Source organism: Protomyctophum bolini (genome assembly GCF_963924005.1).
Source record: "Protomyctophum bolini genome assembly, chromosome: 9".
Lineage (NCBI taxonomy): Eukaryota > Metazoa > Chordata > Actinopteri > Myctophiformes > Myctophidae > Protomyctophum > Protomyctophum bolini.
In genome coordinates this window covers 10397753-10416876 of record NC_137870.1, presented here as the reverse complement: position 1 = coordinate 10416876, position 19124 = coordinate 10397753, and the positions used below count along the sequence as shown (strand labels likewise).

Below are 19124 nucleotides of genomic sequence, written 5' to 3'. Positions count from 1 at the left end.
GTATTTACATTATGAAGAGAGGATATATACAAAATAAATTGATTTTTAAGTGATGGAAATAAGCGAATTAGCACAACACCCGATAGCCCCATTCAATTCAATGCAATTAATTGAGGGCTTATGGTAGGGGAAATGGCCAATAATGCACTTTTGCACAAAACAACACCTGGACCTCTTTGGTGGAGAGGTAAGAAAGCCTTCTAGCATGGAATTGTTTATTGAATGGATCCCCATTAGCTGACACCGGGGCGACAGCTAATCTTCCTGGGGTCCATATAAAATACATACAAAAAGTACATAAATACATAATTACAAATAATTCTATAAAATTGAATACAACATAATAATGGTCAGCTGTAACAAGTGTTCCTTTAACCCTCTAAGACCCGCATTAATTTCTACTTGAGCAAAAAATAGATTTCAACCTTACTACTACTTTGTACTACTAGGACTAAGACTAAAAAATATGTTAAAAAAAATAAAGAAATAAAGTTTGATGAAAAAATTATAATAATTATATAATAATATAATAATTTACATTTGGGGGATATCTTTCACAATAATGAATAAAACATGTTCTAGACGTTCTAATGATCACAAAAAAACATATATTACAATTATTTTACCTACTTTTATTATAGGGTAAAGGTCAAAAGTAGGTGTTAATAAAATGTTCAAAATTGCACAGAGTCCAGACATTTTTAATTTGTGTGAATTTCAGCCTCTGTGGGGGGTATTTATATGCCAATATCATGACCAATAGCATTGAAATGGCATTGCAATGAACATCACTGATGACGTTTAGGTGAAAAAAGAACAGAAAAAAATAATAATAATTTAGTAATTAATTAAAATAAAATTGTTGCTAAAAAGCAAACACTGGGTCTTAGTCTGTTTGTTTAAGGAGGTTCGTTTTTGGAGCAGGAAGTGTTAAATGACCGAGGCTGGCAATTGTGGTGGTTATGATTATGTCTGTCACTTGATTTTAATAACTGTTTGAAGAAGTAATCTGGTGTTTGATTTGAAATGGAGTTTGTTTTTAACAGATAACCAGGACAGGCATGTATGCATATATTCAATATTTGTGCGAGTAGAACAATGTTCTTTAATGGACTGAAAATTACTCAGTCATTAGAAATGACAGAAACAAACATGGTGGTGGTGTGTGCATGTATATTCACCAAGATACTGAATACATTACACGTATTGACTTGCAGCATGATGAAATTGAAACTGTGTGGGTTGAATTAATTTTCAAAAATGCTAAATCAATATTAGTTGGCACTGTCTATAGACCGCCCGACTAGCATGGGTTCTATGATATTCTTGAAGGGTGCTTAGCTGGGGAGGAATGTGTAGAGAAAATCCTGATTGGATGCATCGTAAGGAAGCACCTGTGTTTAAGTCATTCAGTCGGTTCTGTGATCTGCATAGTGTCAGTTAGCTAATTACCTCCTAGAAACCCAACGTAACAAGCTAAGAAACAGTGTAACTGCTATGACCAAATCAGCCAAAAGAAACTATCAATGATAAAGCCGAGGAAAACAAAAACAATCCTCGGGAGCTGTGGAAGCTACTAAACAACCAACTAGGCTGTGGTCAGAAACTAAAAACCAGGTTTACAAACATAAACATCAAATCGAATGACACCCTCATCACTGACAAGCTTGATGTAGCTTCTTTGACTATGCATGCAGCTCTTGGTACCACAGCACCTCAAAGGCCCTTAAAACAAGGCTCCAGACTTCACAAAACAAACTGGTCAGGCTCCTACTTGGCCTCTCTTCCCCCCCCCCCCTTTTCCCCTCACTGTATATGTTTCTTTTCCCTTTTTGCTTCCTTTATGATGAATTCCTGTTCTGTTCTTTAACTATATAGAAGTCTAAATGTTTTGATGAATTGAACATGGTGGACCCTCTTGTAATCAAGTGTAATGCTTAATTGGGTCGTCCACTCACAGTTAACAATCTTTGTATTGAGTTTGTGCTTGAAATTTACTGTAATTCTGCAAACTGTTAAATATTTCAATCAATCAATCAACAAAATGAAACCTAATGAAAAGGTACCCTGAACAGAAAATCTGCATTTTTATTATGCATCATTCTGTGAACCCATCCAGTCTAAAAAGTTGTTCTCAGTAGCAAATAGCACATTATGGTTGTGTGTAACAGGATATAATTGGGCTTGATGCAGCAGGCACCTCTTACAAAACTGACTGGGGCAACAGTGAGAAACAAATCCACCCCCCACCAATCTCCTCTCAATCCTGATCAGCAACGCCGATCAAAGGCAGGCAAGCTGTGAGAAAAGCTAACGACGCAAAAATCTACATGATTACAAAACCATGAATTTCCATTATGCTTTATTTTCAAAGTCGAATTTGCATAAAAAAATAATTCCAAGGTGTTAGGGATACGAATACAATGCATGTCTGTTGATCTTGCTTACAATATGAATACTGAGAGGATCATGGAAACATATCTTAACTGATTGAATACAAAAATCACACCTGTGTGAAGTGAGCATTGCAACTACTAGCCCTCCTCCCTGGTGTGTGTGTGTGTGTGTGTGTGTGCGTGTGTGTGCGTGTGTGTGTGTGTGTGTGTGTGTGTGTGTGTGTGTGTGTGTGTGTGTGTGTGTGAGAGAGATATGCTGCACAACAGCGCAATCCTAAGTGTGGAAAATACACATTAGCCTACTGACAAATTATGTAATTTCAAATAATGTAGCTTAATTTTCTAATAGCTTAATGATTTTTGATTTAGTCTTCTGGTGCGGCTATACAATTCTATCGCTCTGTGGATACTACAGCCTGAATGTTTGTGAAAGGTTGAATTTCTTCCCCAACCCTTGGGAATATCAGTTCTTCCCGAACCGGTAGGCCAAATGAAAAGTGCCTCTATGCATTCCTTCTCCCCCCCTCCCCTGTGCCTATCCAACGAGATTGTCGTGGTGATTGTATAGCCCTTGTGGATAATTATCCTGTCAACGTGTGACTGAGGAAACCGCAAGGGCCGTGCATCACTCCACCGGGGAGCGGAACACGGAGATGGAGAGGGGGAGGGAACAGAGGTAATGTAGGCAGAAACAAGAACTTTAGAAGTGAGGTATGTGATGGGGGAGTCAAACAGCCTTTCATTGTTATTCTTTCTCACTTTGAAGTCATCTGTCACTTTCGGAGGGATTTTATCCCCACCACCCCATCTCCCCTCTTGAGTATTGAGACAAAGAAAAGACGGAGTTGCGCCGCTAGGTGTGTGTGTGTGTGTGTGTGTGTGTGTGTGTGTGTGTGTGTGTGTGTGTGTGTGTGTGTGTGTTAGAGAACGTGTTGGGTCACTGCAGTGACAGCTGGCCCTCTCCGCTCATCCTGATTAATGGGCAAAGCAGCAGAGAGTGAACGCTCGTGTGCCCCTCAGTTCAATATGCTGTCATACTGGCCAATACATCATTCTGCCCACAGTGGACATGCACACGTCCAGACCCACACCACATGCACACTACTATGTCTTATCTACGGAACCGTGTCCAACAGACTGACCCAGACCTGCAACGACCTCAATGTTGGCATCGCTTTGTAATCATAATCGTATTTCTTTTTTTTATCCCGCGATTTTTATAACCCCTTTTTTTTCCACCCAAGGTCAATTGCCAAATGTAATCCTGGGCGCTATACACTCCCTCTGCCAACCTGGACTGACCTCATGTTTCCTTCAATGCATGAGGAGTCCAAGCTGCTTCTTTTCACCTGACAGGGGGGAGTTGACCAGGTAAGACGTAGCGTGTGGAAGGAACAAGTTCCTTTCACCTCCATCAGGTGCCCCGGCTGGCCAGGGGGAGGCAGTATTAGAGATCAGGATTACTGCCATGTTTTTTTTGTATTTTTGTGTGTGAGGGTACCTAGCCTAGGGGACACGGGGAGAACATGCAAACTCAGAAGGGCCATTTTGCCAACCCCATGGGTATAGTCTGGGTTCCAGCCTGATTCGCTGCGTTCCCTGGATTTGTTTTGTCACTCGCTACTGAGTCTGGAAAGGGTTCCATCTCCAAGGACATGGGTGAAATGGACCCATTGTTCTGAACCAAATGGACCTGTTCCATTTGTACACTCTCAAGAGTTAAATTAACTTTGATTTTACAATATACATTGAGGTCCCAGAGATAGAACTGCCATTAAATGAGGGGCTGTACTAGGGCATTCACTCTAGTCATTTTTACTAGTTGACTAGTTGCCTAGTTTTACCTATTATGTAAAAAAAAATTATAATGAAAAAAAAATTGTACATTGGTGACTATAACTATACCTGATCTTTTTTCTTAACTAGTCAACTAGTACCAACTAGTAAACTAGTCGACTAGTTGCTTAATGCCCTAGGCTGTAGCCTAATTCAGGTCAAACCTGAGGTCCTCTAAATGAAAATGGATGAGAATCACTGCTAGAGCTGTAAAACATTTCTCTTATGGGGGTCCGTAGCATATATTTTTCCGCAAGCTCAATTTGGGGGTCCGTGACATGAAAACCACTGGCATAGACATAACGCACTTATGTCGTTAAAACAGTCAGTGCTAGTGAATATAATACTATAATAGCCGCTAGATCCTACACTTAAGAGATAGTACAATTATTTATGACGGTAATAAAACTTACCACGCCGATACCTTCGAAGGCAAAGATGGCAGTCCCGAAGAAGAAGGGGAACTTTCCCACAGGGGACGTGAGAGGGATTCGGTGGGCAGCGCCAATGTCCTATAAAAAATGACAGAAAAATAATTTAGAACAGGGCATATACAGTGCTTTCGGGCAGAAACTTTTTCTCTCGGCCATTGCAGTCATCACAAATGTGATGTCAGCACATTTGTGTGTGACTATGGCCTTTTTAGCCCAATGAGTGTTTTTTTTTGTGCAAAACTAATGCTTGGAATGGATTTTTAATTGAATCTTTTGCCTTCTATAGGTTGTTAATGGATTGGTCACATTATGCCAATTTTGAAAATTGCTCAACATAATGCAAGTTACGTATAGCATCTGGCAGTTTCTATACATGCTGGAGACCCATTACTCAGCATTTCATTTCATTTCAACATAAAGCCTTGGTGTACTCAACATGTCTGGGTTCACAACGGGGCTCTATACGGGCTGGCAAGTAGACTAATATGATGTCATACATGACATGCAAACCACTCCAAGGAACAGCAATGTCCGTGTGTACCTACAGTATGTGACGTTCACCTAGAGTATGAGACAACGAGCACCAGTATGTACCAGTAGGGGCCAGTAGGGGTTAGCTGCACTGTTGCCTGCTAATGAATATATGAGAGAGAGAGAGAGAGAGAGAGAGAGAGAGAGAGAGAGAGGGATTTTCTAAATCATGATACAAAAAATACCACAATTTGTCTCATAGGAGATGTGGGCAGTTCAGAAACCTGTCCACCATTGACATCTGCGTTAGGCAGATTAAAAATAAAAAAAACAAGAAAGAAAATGATCTTTTTACATTTTTCAAAAATATCTGATCTAGTAGTTGATCAACATGTTGTAAGCTTGTAGATCAACTATTTCCACTATTTTGGATTTTCTTTTTTAGAAAGAAAAATATAGATAAAAAATAGATAGTGTCAATGATTTCTTTGTATTTGTCACATCTCCCTGTACAATTTGTGATTACCAAGCCTAAAGGGCAAACAGAAATACAAATTGATTCAGCAAACACCACAATTAAATCGCTAATCGCAGTAATTTGTGTGACAATTAATCGTCACCTTAAATTTGTAATCGTGACAGCCCTACTACAGTATATAGATAATATGCAGTGGAAAGATGACATTACACACGCCTGGGTAGGCCAACAGGCCTGGCTCTCTGCTCTGTGGAACACGGCTTTCTATTTGACAGAGCTTCTTTTCATCTGTGCTGATATTTAAGATCATCACTGATTCCTTTGATCTGTGTGTTATACCGGGGAATTATGAAAAACAGTGTTTCATTATTTATAACCTCCACTCAATTATCTCTCAGGGTGTGTGAGCAACAGGATACAACTATTGCCATTTGGCATTGTCATCCTTGATTTGATTTTCTCTAACCAACTTCCAGCTTGCACTTTCAAAAGATAATCATGTCGCCTCACAGCTAGAAGGTCCTGGGTTCGATTCCCGCTCGGGATGCTGTGGGTGCTGGCGGCGTGTTTCCTCCTCCGCGTCATCAGTGCCCATACCCGAGGCGGGGTTGGCTAAAGGGCCTTTCTGTGTGGGGTTTGCATGTTCTCCCCGTGTCCCCTAGGGTAGGTACCCTCACAAAAACATGCAGTAATCCTGGTCTCTAAACTGCCTCCCCCTGGCCAGCCGGGGCGCCTGATGGAGGGGAAAGGAACTGGTTGGAATAACGTGTTCCTTCCGCACTCTACGTCCAATCAGGGAATACTCCACCCTGTCAGGTGTAAAGGAGCAACTTGGACACTCAGGCATGAAGGAAGCATGAGTTCAAGTCCGTTGCTCTCCCCATGTACCCCATATATGGGGACTAGGTTGGCGGAGGGTGTGTAGAGCCCAGGATCACATTAGATAATTGACAAAGGGGTGAAAAATGGGTTACAAAATCGTGGGATAAAAATTATATAATATTTTTTTAATCCGATACTTAATACACTGGTATGCTTCTTTTCTTACTACAGAGGGTGAAAGTGAACACAACCCTCTCCTCAGCATTAACTACTAATGTTGGTGCTCCCCAGGGGTGTGTAAGCCCAGCTGTACTTTTCACCCTTTATACTGACAGCTGTCGTACTGAGGAATGTCTGTCTGAATGTCGCACTGACACGTACACCAGAGCAATACTTTCTAAAATACAGTTCGATACAGTTTAGATTTTTCTCCTAGATAGTTCCAGTGATGCAGATGATTGGGGTCACACTTGAGCAGCCAGGCCATTCAAACAGAGCCAATTATCCCATCGAGCAGAAATAAGTAGATATGCATGGATTGCAATTTTGTGCATACACGACTAGAAAAGCAAATAATCTGTACATGTGACACTAAAATACTTCCCCATAGACAATGACGGAGGGCCTCTACCGAACCTGAGCCACGTGAGACCACAGAGTTGCCGTGTCAAGCGTTGCAAAGTTTGGTAGAGCCGACTCAGCTCTGTTCGAGTTGTAAACAGAGGCACAGAATAGTAAATAATATAAAACCCAAACTCACCCAGCGCAAACCAGCCACAGTGAAATAGCACTTCCGACCGTGTTTGTGAAAGCCACGCTTCCGTCAGAAGTATATATATATATAGTATATACAGAATACAGATTTTTGGCTTTTCTAGTCGTGTATGCACCTACTTATTTCTGTGCGATCAGGCTGACCGAGCAGTCAGCTAATTGGGGTCGCATTTTGTGTCATACGCACACAGCCTGCACTGACTTACTGTTTCACACACAAACACACAGACCAAAATATCTAATAACCTCCAGGTGTGTATGTAATTTATAATAATTGGCAAAATAGTGTAATAAGGGATAATAATTGAACACTCTCAAACAACAGGCCCCAGAGGTGACGGCCGTCTCCTGTACGCCACATTTCCTGCACCCCATTCCCCCGATATTGGGGGAATTCTTGTTAGTTTCTTATCCTCTGCTTAGTAATCCCTAAATTCAGCGGGTCGCATTTTTATAGCGCTTTTCCAAGTGCTCAAAGCGCTTTACAATGGTTCATTCATTCATACTTTGGGAGGTGAAGCGGCGAACAGTCGACGCCAGCGTCCTCACTTCCCACATTAACACACCAATGGTGGCGAGCTCACACCGACCGACTCATTGGAGGCAACGTGGGGTCCAGTGTCTTGCCCAAGGACACTTTGACATGTGGACAGGAGGAGCCAGGATTCGAACCGCCGACCCTGGGGTCATTGGACGCAGGGGTCGCAGCTCCCCCGGGGGTGGGAGGCTCAGGCGGTCAGGGAGAGGCGACTCTCCCCACCGGTCGGACAGAGTCCGCCGGGATGCCCAACGAGCTGCTCCAGATGCAACGGTCCACAGGCAGCCGCCGCCGCCAGTGCCCGCCGCAGAACCGGGTCAGACGTGGGCACACAGGACGGGGCGGGGGCGGGAGGGAGGCTTGGGGGTGCGTGGAGTCTTTCCACGTCTGCATTTCGGGGGACGAAGCGCCAAGAGGTGCTGCGAATCCCCAGCCGTGGAGATGCAGGGTACTTCCTTTACTTTCCAAAAATGACAGGTGTTGAATTTAGCACCCAGCTATATATTTAGTCTCTCTGTCTCCTGTCGGACACACCGGACAGCCTACATTAAAGCACACCAACTGGCTACTCAGCATTAACGGAACCCAATCTATTCCAATCTGCTGTTAACCACTATGTCTCCCAGACTTTATGGGCTTTATCACAGCTAAAGGACACTTTCACTACTCTTCACATTAACGGTGGCCTACTATACGTAAAAATGAAATAATGCTGGTGTCATCTCTCTCCACCCCCAGCAGCAGATGCTACTGTCTCACTGTGGAAACCAAGTAGTGGCTGGTTCAAGTACACAGCATTTTCTCTGAGGGGCACAGATTTTTAGCATGTTAATGGTTATTACAGCAGTGTACTAAAATAGCGTGTAATAAAAGCAAAGGGAAAACAGGTGCAGGTCGTCTGATACACATGAATAACATGCAGAGTACATAATAGGGCCCTCCTAGTTCCTCCCACAACTCGCATTTGTCACTCGAGGTGACCGCGGGCCTTTGCATCTCGAGAACCGTTGCTCTGGAACTCCCTGCCCTCTTATAGCAGAGTCAGTGTCTTCTTTTAAAAGGCTTTTAAAACAACATTTTTATGTGAAGTGTATTTCCTAATATTGTTTTTGATGCCCTGTTATCTTTCATGTTTTATCGTTTTCTGATGTCTTGATGTTTTTGATGACCTGTTTTATAACCTAGTCTGTAAAGCACTTTGTAACTATACGTTTGGAAAAGTGCTATATAAATAATATAATAATAATAAACTTTATTTATATAGCCCCTTTCATACATAAATGTAGCTCAAAGTGCTTTACAGAGCAGAAAAGATAAAAACAAAAGCAAAACAAAAAATTAAGACAGGCAGGCAGTTAAAACAATAGGACAATAACGCAGTGTCAAAACAGGCAAAGGCAGTGGTACAAAGATAAGAACAGATATTTTAAAACTCAACTAAAAGCAAGAGTAAAAAGGTGAGTCTTAAGCTGTGTCTTAAAAATGTCTATAGAGGGTGCCCGTCTGATCCGCAGTGGTAATTTATTCCAGGCCGTTGGGCCATAAAAGCAGAATGCTGCCTCGCCATATTTCTTACTAGCCACCTTTTTAGGGAGTCGAGTAGGCCAGCAGTGGAGGACCTGAGGGGGTGGTTAGGGATATATCTAGGCAGACAATTATGGAGATAAGAAGGTGCAAGACCATTAAGAGCTTTATAAACGAGTAATATCTATAAAATGCATATCTATAAAATGCATTGATTCATTTATTCATAGTAAGGAGAGTCCAGAGAAGAAAAAAAGGTCAACAAAATTATTCACATTCACAGTTTCATATTATCATCAGTGAAACTGAAAACAGCACATTATTAAGTATGCTCTTATTTTACATTCCACAGACCATAATACGCAGCCACTGGGGGTGTGTGTGTGTGTGTGTGTGTGTGTGTGTGTGTGTGTGTGTGTGTGTGTGTGTGTGTGCGCATGCGCGCGCTGGCCACATTCAGCCCGAAAGCAAACTCCGCCTGCCCAAAATGTACAGTACCTTCAGTGGGTTTCTACTGTGTGGTTCTGTTAAACTGTGAGTGAGTCATGGAAGCAGAATATGTTCTGCACACAAAGCAGGGGAGAAAATAACTACCACGAAGGGCTTTCTCTCAACATTAATCCATCCCTCAAACAGGATGACAGGGACAATTATGAAGACTGTCATTCTGGATCTACATGATAACTGTGTCCTCTTTTAAAACACGACCTTGGGAGCTATCTACAGTACACAAGCCATTAAAAGTTGGCTCTGCCTGCCGGTGCCACCCCTACTCAAAATTAATAAAACATTGTTCAACTATTAAATCAGGTCAATCCCAAAAGGCAAAAGTTTCTGAATGTTCTCGGTTCTCACAGCCTGTATATCTCCGTGTGCTTGTAGATCAGCTTGTAGATCAGCTATTTTCAGCACGCAGGAACACGTTGTACGACGAAGAATAAATCAGCCATTACTGCAATTCACTCACTGTGGGAGGGAGATGTCTTTTGTTGGCCGTTTGGGGCGATATGGCCATATACCTCCTCGACACAAAAAGAAACAAGCTATTGGAAGCTATTTTTCGTTGAATCAAACAACAAGTTTCCTCAGTGTTTGGGTCGGGCGTGTTCTGGGGGATGGGATGTTCTGTGTCTGACTGCATGACAGGATCATGCAGTTGCGCGCTCCAGTGAAATTGTACGGCTGAGAAAGATAGTTAATTTGTGTCGGATAAGGGCCGATTCATACTCCTATTTTACCTCTGTACGAGCCGAAATGATTTCGGCTCGTCAGAAATTTTCATTAGCACCGAAGAGACTTTAGGACGGTACCCGCCCCCCCGAACCTAAAATGACGTCACATTGTAGGCTCTACAGCGCCGAACCGACTTTTATTCGGCTCTAAAATAGGAGTATGAATCGGCCCCAAGGGCTTATTGGTGGGTTTTCCGCTAGATAATAACGACTGTTGAGGGTGTGTTTTAGCGCCGGGGATTTCGCCTGGAAGGCTCTATGGAAACACTCACTCTTCAACGAAGTTGAACGTGAGAAAGTGACGTTCACACACACGCCAGAAATGAACGCGTTCACAATGACGTTCATCAGGCAGAAATACAGTACGCTCAGTCTCACGCTCCGCCAAAATGTGAACGTATTCCTGAATGATCGTTCTTTGAACGCATTCCGGGACAACACTGCCTGTAACACCATCATGTCACTCGTCAAAAATACCGGATTTTCCAAGCTGACAAATATGATGTCAGCCAACACGCTTCTTCACTATCTGACATCATGCTCGCAGGCATGTCTCCACACGTGTGTGTGTGTGTGTGTGTGTGTGTGTGCTGCTGACAGAGAGAGCAGGTCTTCGGGTCAAGTGCTGGTTTTGCATACTGATTAAAGTCAATAAATAGCCTTTTCTCAGAACTTGAGCCCTCTTGTCATTTGGTTAACACTTAACACAACACAGCCATGCTGTCGATTCTTCCAGCACAAAGAGACCCCAAGTCGCCGGCTCGATGGCTGATGTAACGGGTTGTGACAGCTGCCCCCCCCCCAGTGTGTGTGTGTGTGTGTGTGTGTGTGTGTGTGTGTGTGTGTGTGTGTGTGTGTGTGTGTGTGTGTGTGTGTGTATGGGTGAATGTAATGCACAATCTATTTAAAGGTGTATGAATGTGTGTGTGTGAATGGGTGAAAGTAGTGCATCTATGTAAAGCGATTAGGATAAAAGTGCTAGCCTATATAAATGCACCATTTACCAATTTTTCACCATTTATCTGGAAAGATTGCAATTCTGAAGGCTGAGGGGGAAACTAATAACTCTTCATTTGCCAATACCGTTGGTGCGATCCAATGGTGCATGGATATTTCATTGAGTGAAGCAAGGATATTTCATTGAGTGAAGCAAGGATATTTCATTGAGTGAAGCAAGGATATTTCATTGAGTGAAATTGTGGTATAAAAAAGGTTAATAATACTTTTTTCTCCATGAAATATAATGCAATAGTGTTGGGATTGCAACATCATCAACCTAAGAGGTTATAGGTTGTCTAAGTCACACATGTGGCACGGGGGCTTGTGAACGGGTCACAACAGCGTAAAACCACAACTATGAAAACCAATTATTATTGAAATGAATACAGCACAGGCTTGTGGCAGAGAGGACACAAGGAAAACTTTCCTCTTGCTTTGAATATGCATACTGTACATAATTAGTTGCCAACTTTACTTTCAGATGCCATTAACAGCATGTAGACATAGCGTTTCTGTGGCTTCAGCCAGTTCAGTCGAGATGGGACGCTGAACCAAAAGGTTTTAATTTGGAGTTACCCCCAAGACTATAATTATTGTGTGATGCATGGCCTAGGTATATGCGAGTGCAAACGACAAGGAGGATGTCACATAATGTTTGCTGTTGAATTTGCACCCAAAATGTGTTTTTTCTGTTTTTGTGGAGGCACAGGCTGAAGAACTATATCTTCAAATTGAGTTCTGTATGGAAATGTAAATCAGCTTGACATCAGACATTAACCATATGAACCCCAGTGGCCCTGTTCTGGGCATGTCATATAGGCCAAAGTTCTGCAGAAATATAGGCTGACAGTCATTCCGTGAAACTAGCCAACGTACACAAGCTCACAATGCACCGCCTTGCAAGCTTGTAGATCGGCCATTTTAGGCCTAGAGATTTGGTGCAGAGGGAAAAGACGAGGGGATTAAGTATAGATTCCTGGGGGGTCGCGGTCAAGGACGTACATTGGAGCACAGGGGGGGGGGGGGAGAAAGTATATATAAATAAAGCCTTACACTGGAGATGTACTGGAAGATGATGACCACACTGACGGCCATGCACACGTTGGCCAGGAAGGCCAGCACGGCCATGTTCTTCAGGTCCTTCATGAACACCAGGAGGACGAGGAACGGCAAGAAGAACAGCATGTAGAGGCGCAGGTCCAAGTCCCACCGTGGCTCTGGAGGATGGAACACTTTATTAGTCCCAAATGTAAACAGAGTACAGAGTACAGTCAAACACTATATGGTGACCCACTTACAGGTGGGTCATGACCCACGCCAGGCCGAGAAGCTAGAAGCAGTCTTTGTTCCTCATAGCACAATAAGTGACTGCGGTTAGGGTTACGGTTTGGGATGGTAGTGTTTAGTAAATCGGTCGGACTAACGGGAGGTCTGGAAAAACAATGACATGTCAAACGAAATCATTTTACACCTACCTGTACCTGTAGCGGGAGACACACTGCCGGACAGAGCTGTCGTCTGCGGCGCCGCGGTGGCATTGGTTGACCCGTTGGCCATGAAGGATATCAGTGAATCAGCATCCAACGCCGTCACATTCCTCTGGTCCCCCTCCACCACCTGGGAGGGGATGACACAATCACACAGTGAGAAAAACCCACATCACATACACATGATTAATGGTCCTCTTTTAATGCATCAAGACCTGGAACGCATCTGTGTCACCTTATAGCTTTTAGCCAATATATTATACTTCAGCTTGTTGAAAAATAGCAGATCTACAAGCTTGTAGATCTGCAATATTTTTTCCACAGCAAACGTTTTTAACTCGTATCTTTGCTTCTGGGCGCGGGGGGGGGGGACCGGGAACAACATAATTTCAGCGGCCAATTACATATGATTTTGGGGCTCCTTGACGTGAAACAGTTTGAGAACCACTGACATAGAAACAGGTTTTTTTTCCAGAAAACCGTCACGATTTAGACGACATCTTATAGAATCTGGTCTCAGCAGGTCTCACTGGATTAATGAGTGAGACGTCACCAGCTCCAGTTCAACTCCGGTGACCTTCAACAACGAACGGCACGTGGCCACGTGTACGTGTGCACGTGGCCGCGTGCACGTGGCCACATCCTCTTCTCGGAACAGAGATGGATCACCTGCTCCTCCCTCGGAGACATCTCTTTAAGCCACTGTGACCCGACGACGGATTCTACAAAAATGTCTTTGAAATAAAAATAAAAAAAACATCGTTTCTATATCAGGACTAGTTCTCAAACGATTTCATGTCAAGGACCGCAAACATTAAATTATGTAATTGGCCGCCGTAATTTGCCGCCGGACAGAGTGCCGTTGTACGAGCTTGTAGATCTGCTACTAACGGCTTAAATAAATGGTTAAAGTGGTTAAATGCTATGAGGTGACACGGATGCGTTCGAGGTGTTAATGGCTTAACCCTCTAGAATCTAGATATGAGGAACCGGGGTGGTGGTGGGGAGAGAAACGCGGAGAGGGGTAGCACCGAGAGGGGGGGAGGGGGGTGTCAGGGGAGAGTGATTGTCCCCGTTGGGTACACTAAGGGACGGGGGTGACATGGAACACGGGGAGAAACCAAGATGTGCATCTAGAATTGATTTGCGGAGGGGCCTGGGGGGGGGGGGAGGGGCTGTGAGCAGTGAGCTAAAGCCATTACATTGAGGTTGAGTGAGGACATGTCCTTGTCCCGAAGGAATTCAAAATTTAAATAATTGCACTGTGATGTGTTCGTCTAGTAGTGACTTTGTTATTACATTGTTTGGAGGTAAGTACGTGGAGGAAGGTCTTGTCTTTGACAGACACACAGTAGAGTAGGTATTGATTGTAAACTTAAACATGGGGCACGAGTTAACTAATCAGAATCTGCTGGAGTTGTGAAATCAATAATAAGCCATATAACATAGCTGCAAGCAGCAATAAGGCGGGACCAAGAAAGAAGACAATACGCAATAAGAACAATATGCACAAAAAAGACTGACGCGTTGAGTTTCAGTTCCCGGATTTGAACCGACAACCTTGTGGTCCGAAAGCAAGAGCTCTACTGACTGAGCTACACGGAGACAATCAGTTACTACATTTTAAACAGTAACATTCAGTGTCAAACTGCTCAAATTGGCGGAAAATCTGAGGGCGGAGCTTAGTTGTCAAAGTGACAGATGTGTTCCCCATTCCCCAAGTTCATGTGTAGACGTTTTTGTGCATTTTGATCAAAGATCCTGGGAGGAGATACATTTCAACTGATTTTCATATAATTCAAAATGGCGGGTGATCTAAAGGTCAGAGGTCAAAAGTCAGAACACGAAAGTTGTTTGGCATGAGGAGATGCATATGTGTCTCAAAGTTTTATTCCAGACGGTCAAACGGTTCATGAGCGCTATAGCGCCACCCTTTGACCAATGGTCATGGGCTTCCCATAGTCACCGTTTGGCATGGCCCTCTACCAGATTCCCGCATTTCGCGAAAACCGACTGCACGGTTCAGCCAAAATGGCTATTTTTGGCGGAAGGAGAAGAAGAAGAAAAACTAAAACACAAAAACAATTGAGCAAAGTCACTTCGTGACTTCATGGTCCCCCGCCGGCGGGGGCAAACGGCTGTCCACCTCATGAACAGCTCTCAGCGGGTAAATGGGGCTGGTCAAGGTCTCAGGTTCCAACTCCGATATTTTAGATTTTCCCTCCCGGACCCCTGTGGCGTTTAAGAGGTTAATTATTAAGGGACCATGAAGTCACGAAGTGACTTTGGTCAATTGCCTCCGTCCCCCCATCTGAACCAGTGGATCGACATACAGTAAGCGATGAGAGAGGGCAAGTAATGCTCAGGCACTGAACACAGGTCTATAGGTGAATGACTGAGGAGCCATTTTTTTTGCTTTACACTGACTGACTGCTCCATTAAACAGGTTATTGAGTTCCCAAACTAACTTCTGACTGACTGTTCCATTAAACAGGTTATTGAGTTCCCAAACTAACTTCTGACTGACTGTTCCATTAAACAGGTTATTGAGTCCCCAAACTAACTTCTGACTGACTGCTTCATTAAACAGGTTATTGAGTCCCCAAACTAACTTCCATGCAGATTCTGAACAAAGCAAAAACTGGGGGGTAATTGCTGACTCTCTCTTATTGCTCTGGCAATTTTCAGGAGTATATTAAATCAGGATTCAGATACAGTATGTGAACTCCTCCACGAAAGAATAGGAGGGAGAAAATAAACACCCTTTCTTTTTGCCAGAGAAATAATTGCAAAATATATATATTCATCATCGCTGGTCCGGAAGGGAGTGAACGTGATTTGTGGTAGGTGGGTGGTCTTATAATTTGGCAGATGAGCTCAAAATGATCATCCACCAAAATGATCCAATATCATTAATTCAATTTGACGTCTGGGACTCAAGAGTCTGCGTGTGTGCATGAGTGCATGTGTGCGGTGTGCACATACGTGCATGCATAATTTTGCATTCATATATTTTTTTATACACATTCCTTGCATGGGTCGACTGCTTGGGTGACTTACTGTATCTTAGACATGTTTATTGATTGATCCAGCTGTGCATGTTAGCACACTGCTGGCACGCCCCCAACCCCAAGACTCTACATTAGCCATGCAAATATAATCTACTGTGCTGACCCCATGAAAATAAAGTTATTATAGTAAAGTGAACACCAGCTGTGTTTACACGTGTTACGCTTGTTTACAGGAGATAAATAATGCATAGGGGGTGCTGATGTTGGGGGGGTGTGTGTGTGTGTGTGTGTGTGTGTGTGTGTGTGTGTGTGTGTGTGTGTGTGTGTGTGTGTGTGTGTGTGTGTGTGTGTGTGTGTGTGTGTGTGTGTGTGCGTGCGTGCGTGCGTGCGTGCGTGCGTGCGTGCGTGCGTGCGTGCATGCGTGCGTGCGTGCGTGCGCCATGATACTCGGGGGGATCAAAACATCGTAGTGATCCGCTAAGGCACCTCCAGACAAGTTCTATTGAATAATATACACCGATTTGATATATTTATTTATATATATATATATAATCCCATAAGGAGGATTACGCCATCGGGTCTCATAAGAAGAAGCCGATGGAAATGATGGGCATAAGCAGCTACGTGTCATATCGCACAGACCTAAGAGACATGTGTGTGTGTGTGCGTGCGTGTGTGCGTGCGTGCGTGGGAGGGAGAGTATTTGTCTACTTAACAATACGACACCATGCAAGGTCACCTCTGTGCTATATCACGGGTAAGAGACACTGGCAGACAGAGAGAGAGAGAGAGAGAGAGAGAGAGAGGGCACTGTCCTGACCAAGAAGACTAGGACTCCCTCTTACGGTGAACATAGGGAGAAACATGTACGGTATAATCCATGGAACTCAAAGCGCTTACAGTGTCAACACTACAGCACAGATAAACAAAGCTGCATCCAGGGAGGGAAAATGGTTGTACTGTACAAAACATGAAGACAAAAAAAAGCATTAGAACTAAGCCAATTGGGATGGAATGTACGGAAAGGGGAAATGTGCAGTGACCGATACGTCTTCATTGACTACGCAGATGATATATACGAATTGGCATGAGGTTTGGACAAAATACTGGATGTAGGAGCAGTTAAAAAGAAAACTGTCTCACGGTGGCGCTATAACTGGCCAATAATGAGATCCTGTCCGACTTGGAATCCAGGACAAGAAATGTCCCGCAATGTACACCTTAGCTTTTAACCACTTTAGCCATTATTTTAAACTTTAGCTGTTGAAAAATAGCAGATCTACAAGCTCATAGCAGTGCAGCGCTACGAGCTTGTAGTGCTGCTATTTTTTAAAAATTGTGAAAACGTGTGGGGGTGACATGACATGAAATAGTTTGAGAACCACTGATATAGAAACAGGTTTTTCAGAAAACAGAAACAATATTATGTCTGTTCCCACATTAAGATAACTGTTACGATACAGTACGAAAAACCTGTACAAGAAGTGTCTAAAGCACGCAAGACAAGGCATTTGGGGACAAAAGTAAAAATAGGTATTTGGGACAAGCGGCAGATATATCACCCCCATGATGAAGAGGATTTATTTCATTTTTCACTCGGGAAATGTCGACTGTCAGTCTGCATGAAACAGACCCTGGCTAATGGTACGTGATGTCTTGTCTTTGTAAAAGCAGGAAATGCCAACTTCGTGAAAGGTTGCATTGTAGCTTATGATAATATGAAGCCAATGGGCTGGGTTGGCCAATCAGAGAAGCCAATGCCTAAAAACTAGGGTCAACGGAGCACCTAAACCCCCCGTTATTCTGGCAATTATCACCACCAGCTTGTTTTAAACATGCCACCATTCAGCCACTACTCAAAAAACCCGGCCTCGACCCCACAGAGCACAATAATTATCGTCCCATCTCCAAGCTACCATTCCTCTCCAAAGTTTTAGAAAAAGTTGTGTTCTCACAGGTCTCATCTTACGGGTTTTACGGGCACTGTTTTAAATTGGTTTGCTTCTTATTTACAAAACAGGACTTTCTTTTTAGATACAACCCATGCATTCATCACCTCCCGCTGCCCCAGTCCGCCATCTCTCGATTACAGAGAGTTCAAAATGCTGCAGCTAGACTCATTACCGGAACCAAGAGAAAGTCTTTTTTAGTCTGGCCTTTATCATAGCTTGATGTTGTTATTTTTTGTATGTTGCCGTTTGCCTTTTTTTCTTTTTGCTTATCCCGTTTCATTATTGAGCCATATTTGTACTATTGCTATTGTTTTTTACTATCTGCACTACGAATATTTGTTCTGTAAAGCACTTTGCGTCAACTGCTGTTGTTTTGTGCTATATACAGTAAATAAAATTGACTTGCCTTGACTTGATTAAACATTGTTGGGCACCTCCCTTTTACATTGGCTATTTATCTATTCCAGTGGTTTTCAAACCTTTTCATGTCAAGGCCCATTTCTTTTATTTTTTAGCCTCACAGACCCAAAACTGAGGGATATTTTTGTTATCGTTGAATAAGATGTTGTCCACAATTCCATGCTGTATTGATGTTGGTGCCATAGGAGAGATAACAGGTAGATGTTGATCGAAATAACAATTATGGTGTAGACTTCTTGTAAATTAAGTAATGCAGCCGTTTAATACTTTCTCCGCGGAAAAACGTAGCCTACGTTAATCATTAGTCTCGGCAAGCACCAATAAACGTATAAGTTATGTTTATTCAGTTGTATAAATCGTGCGTGCGTGCGTCTGTCTGTCAAATTCTGCATAGGGTGTCAAAAGAGAGTTGAGCTGGCCTTGAAGCTTTGTTTTGTTTTGTTTGTTTTAAAACTTGACATTGATAAAAACATTTGCTCAGCTTTTGACAGTACAAATAAACGCTTCAGTGCGTGCCATGAGTGCAAATAATTAGACTGTAAACCAACAAAGCCTAAATCTACACACCCCGAGCTGGGACTTTTGCACATTTATGGCCATGGCACCATCCTGTGTAACAATCATCGATGATGTATGATACGGAATACTATTAACTTGAAAGTTAAAACACATTTCATATAGTAAAACGCCTTCCCTTTCCCCCCCCAACCTGTGCATGTCTATTTTATTATTTATTTTGTGATGACTTGA

General features: G+C 43.0%; 1 protein-coding gene across 3 annotated transcripts in view; it reads right to left on the bottom strand.

Annotated features, from left to right (window-relative positions):
- Positions 1–19124, bottom strand: part of slc36a4 (solute carrier family 36 member 4) — a 162288-nt gene that overhangs the window by 119564 nt on the left and 23600 nt on the right. For 2 of the 3 annotated variants that reach the window (XM_080771439.1, XM_080771441.1), the window contains exons 7-9: positions 12980–13121; positions 12558–12721; positions 4646–4744 (exon numbers count right to left, since the gene is read on the bottom strand). In XM_080771439.1, the coding sequence (XP_080627565.1) occupies positions 4646–4744; positions 12558–12721; positions 12980–13121 (405 nt within the window). The remainder of the gene's footprint in view (positions 1–4645; positions 4745–12557; positions 12722–12979; positions 13122–19124) is intronic. The other variant, XM_080771440.1, reaches the window with a different exon arrangement.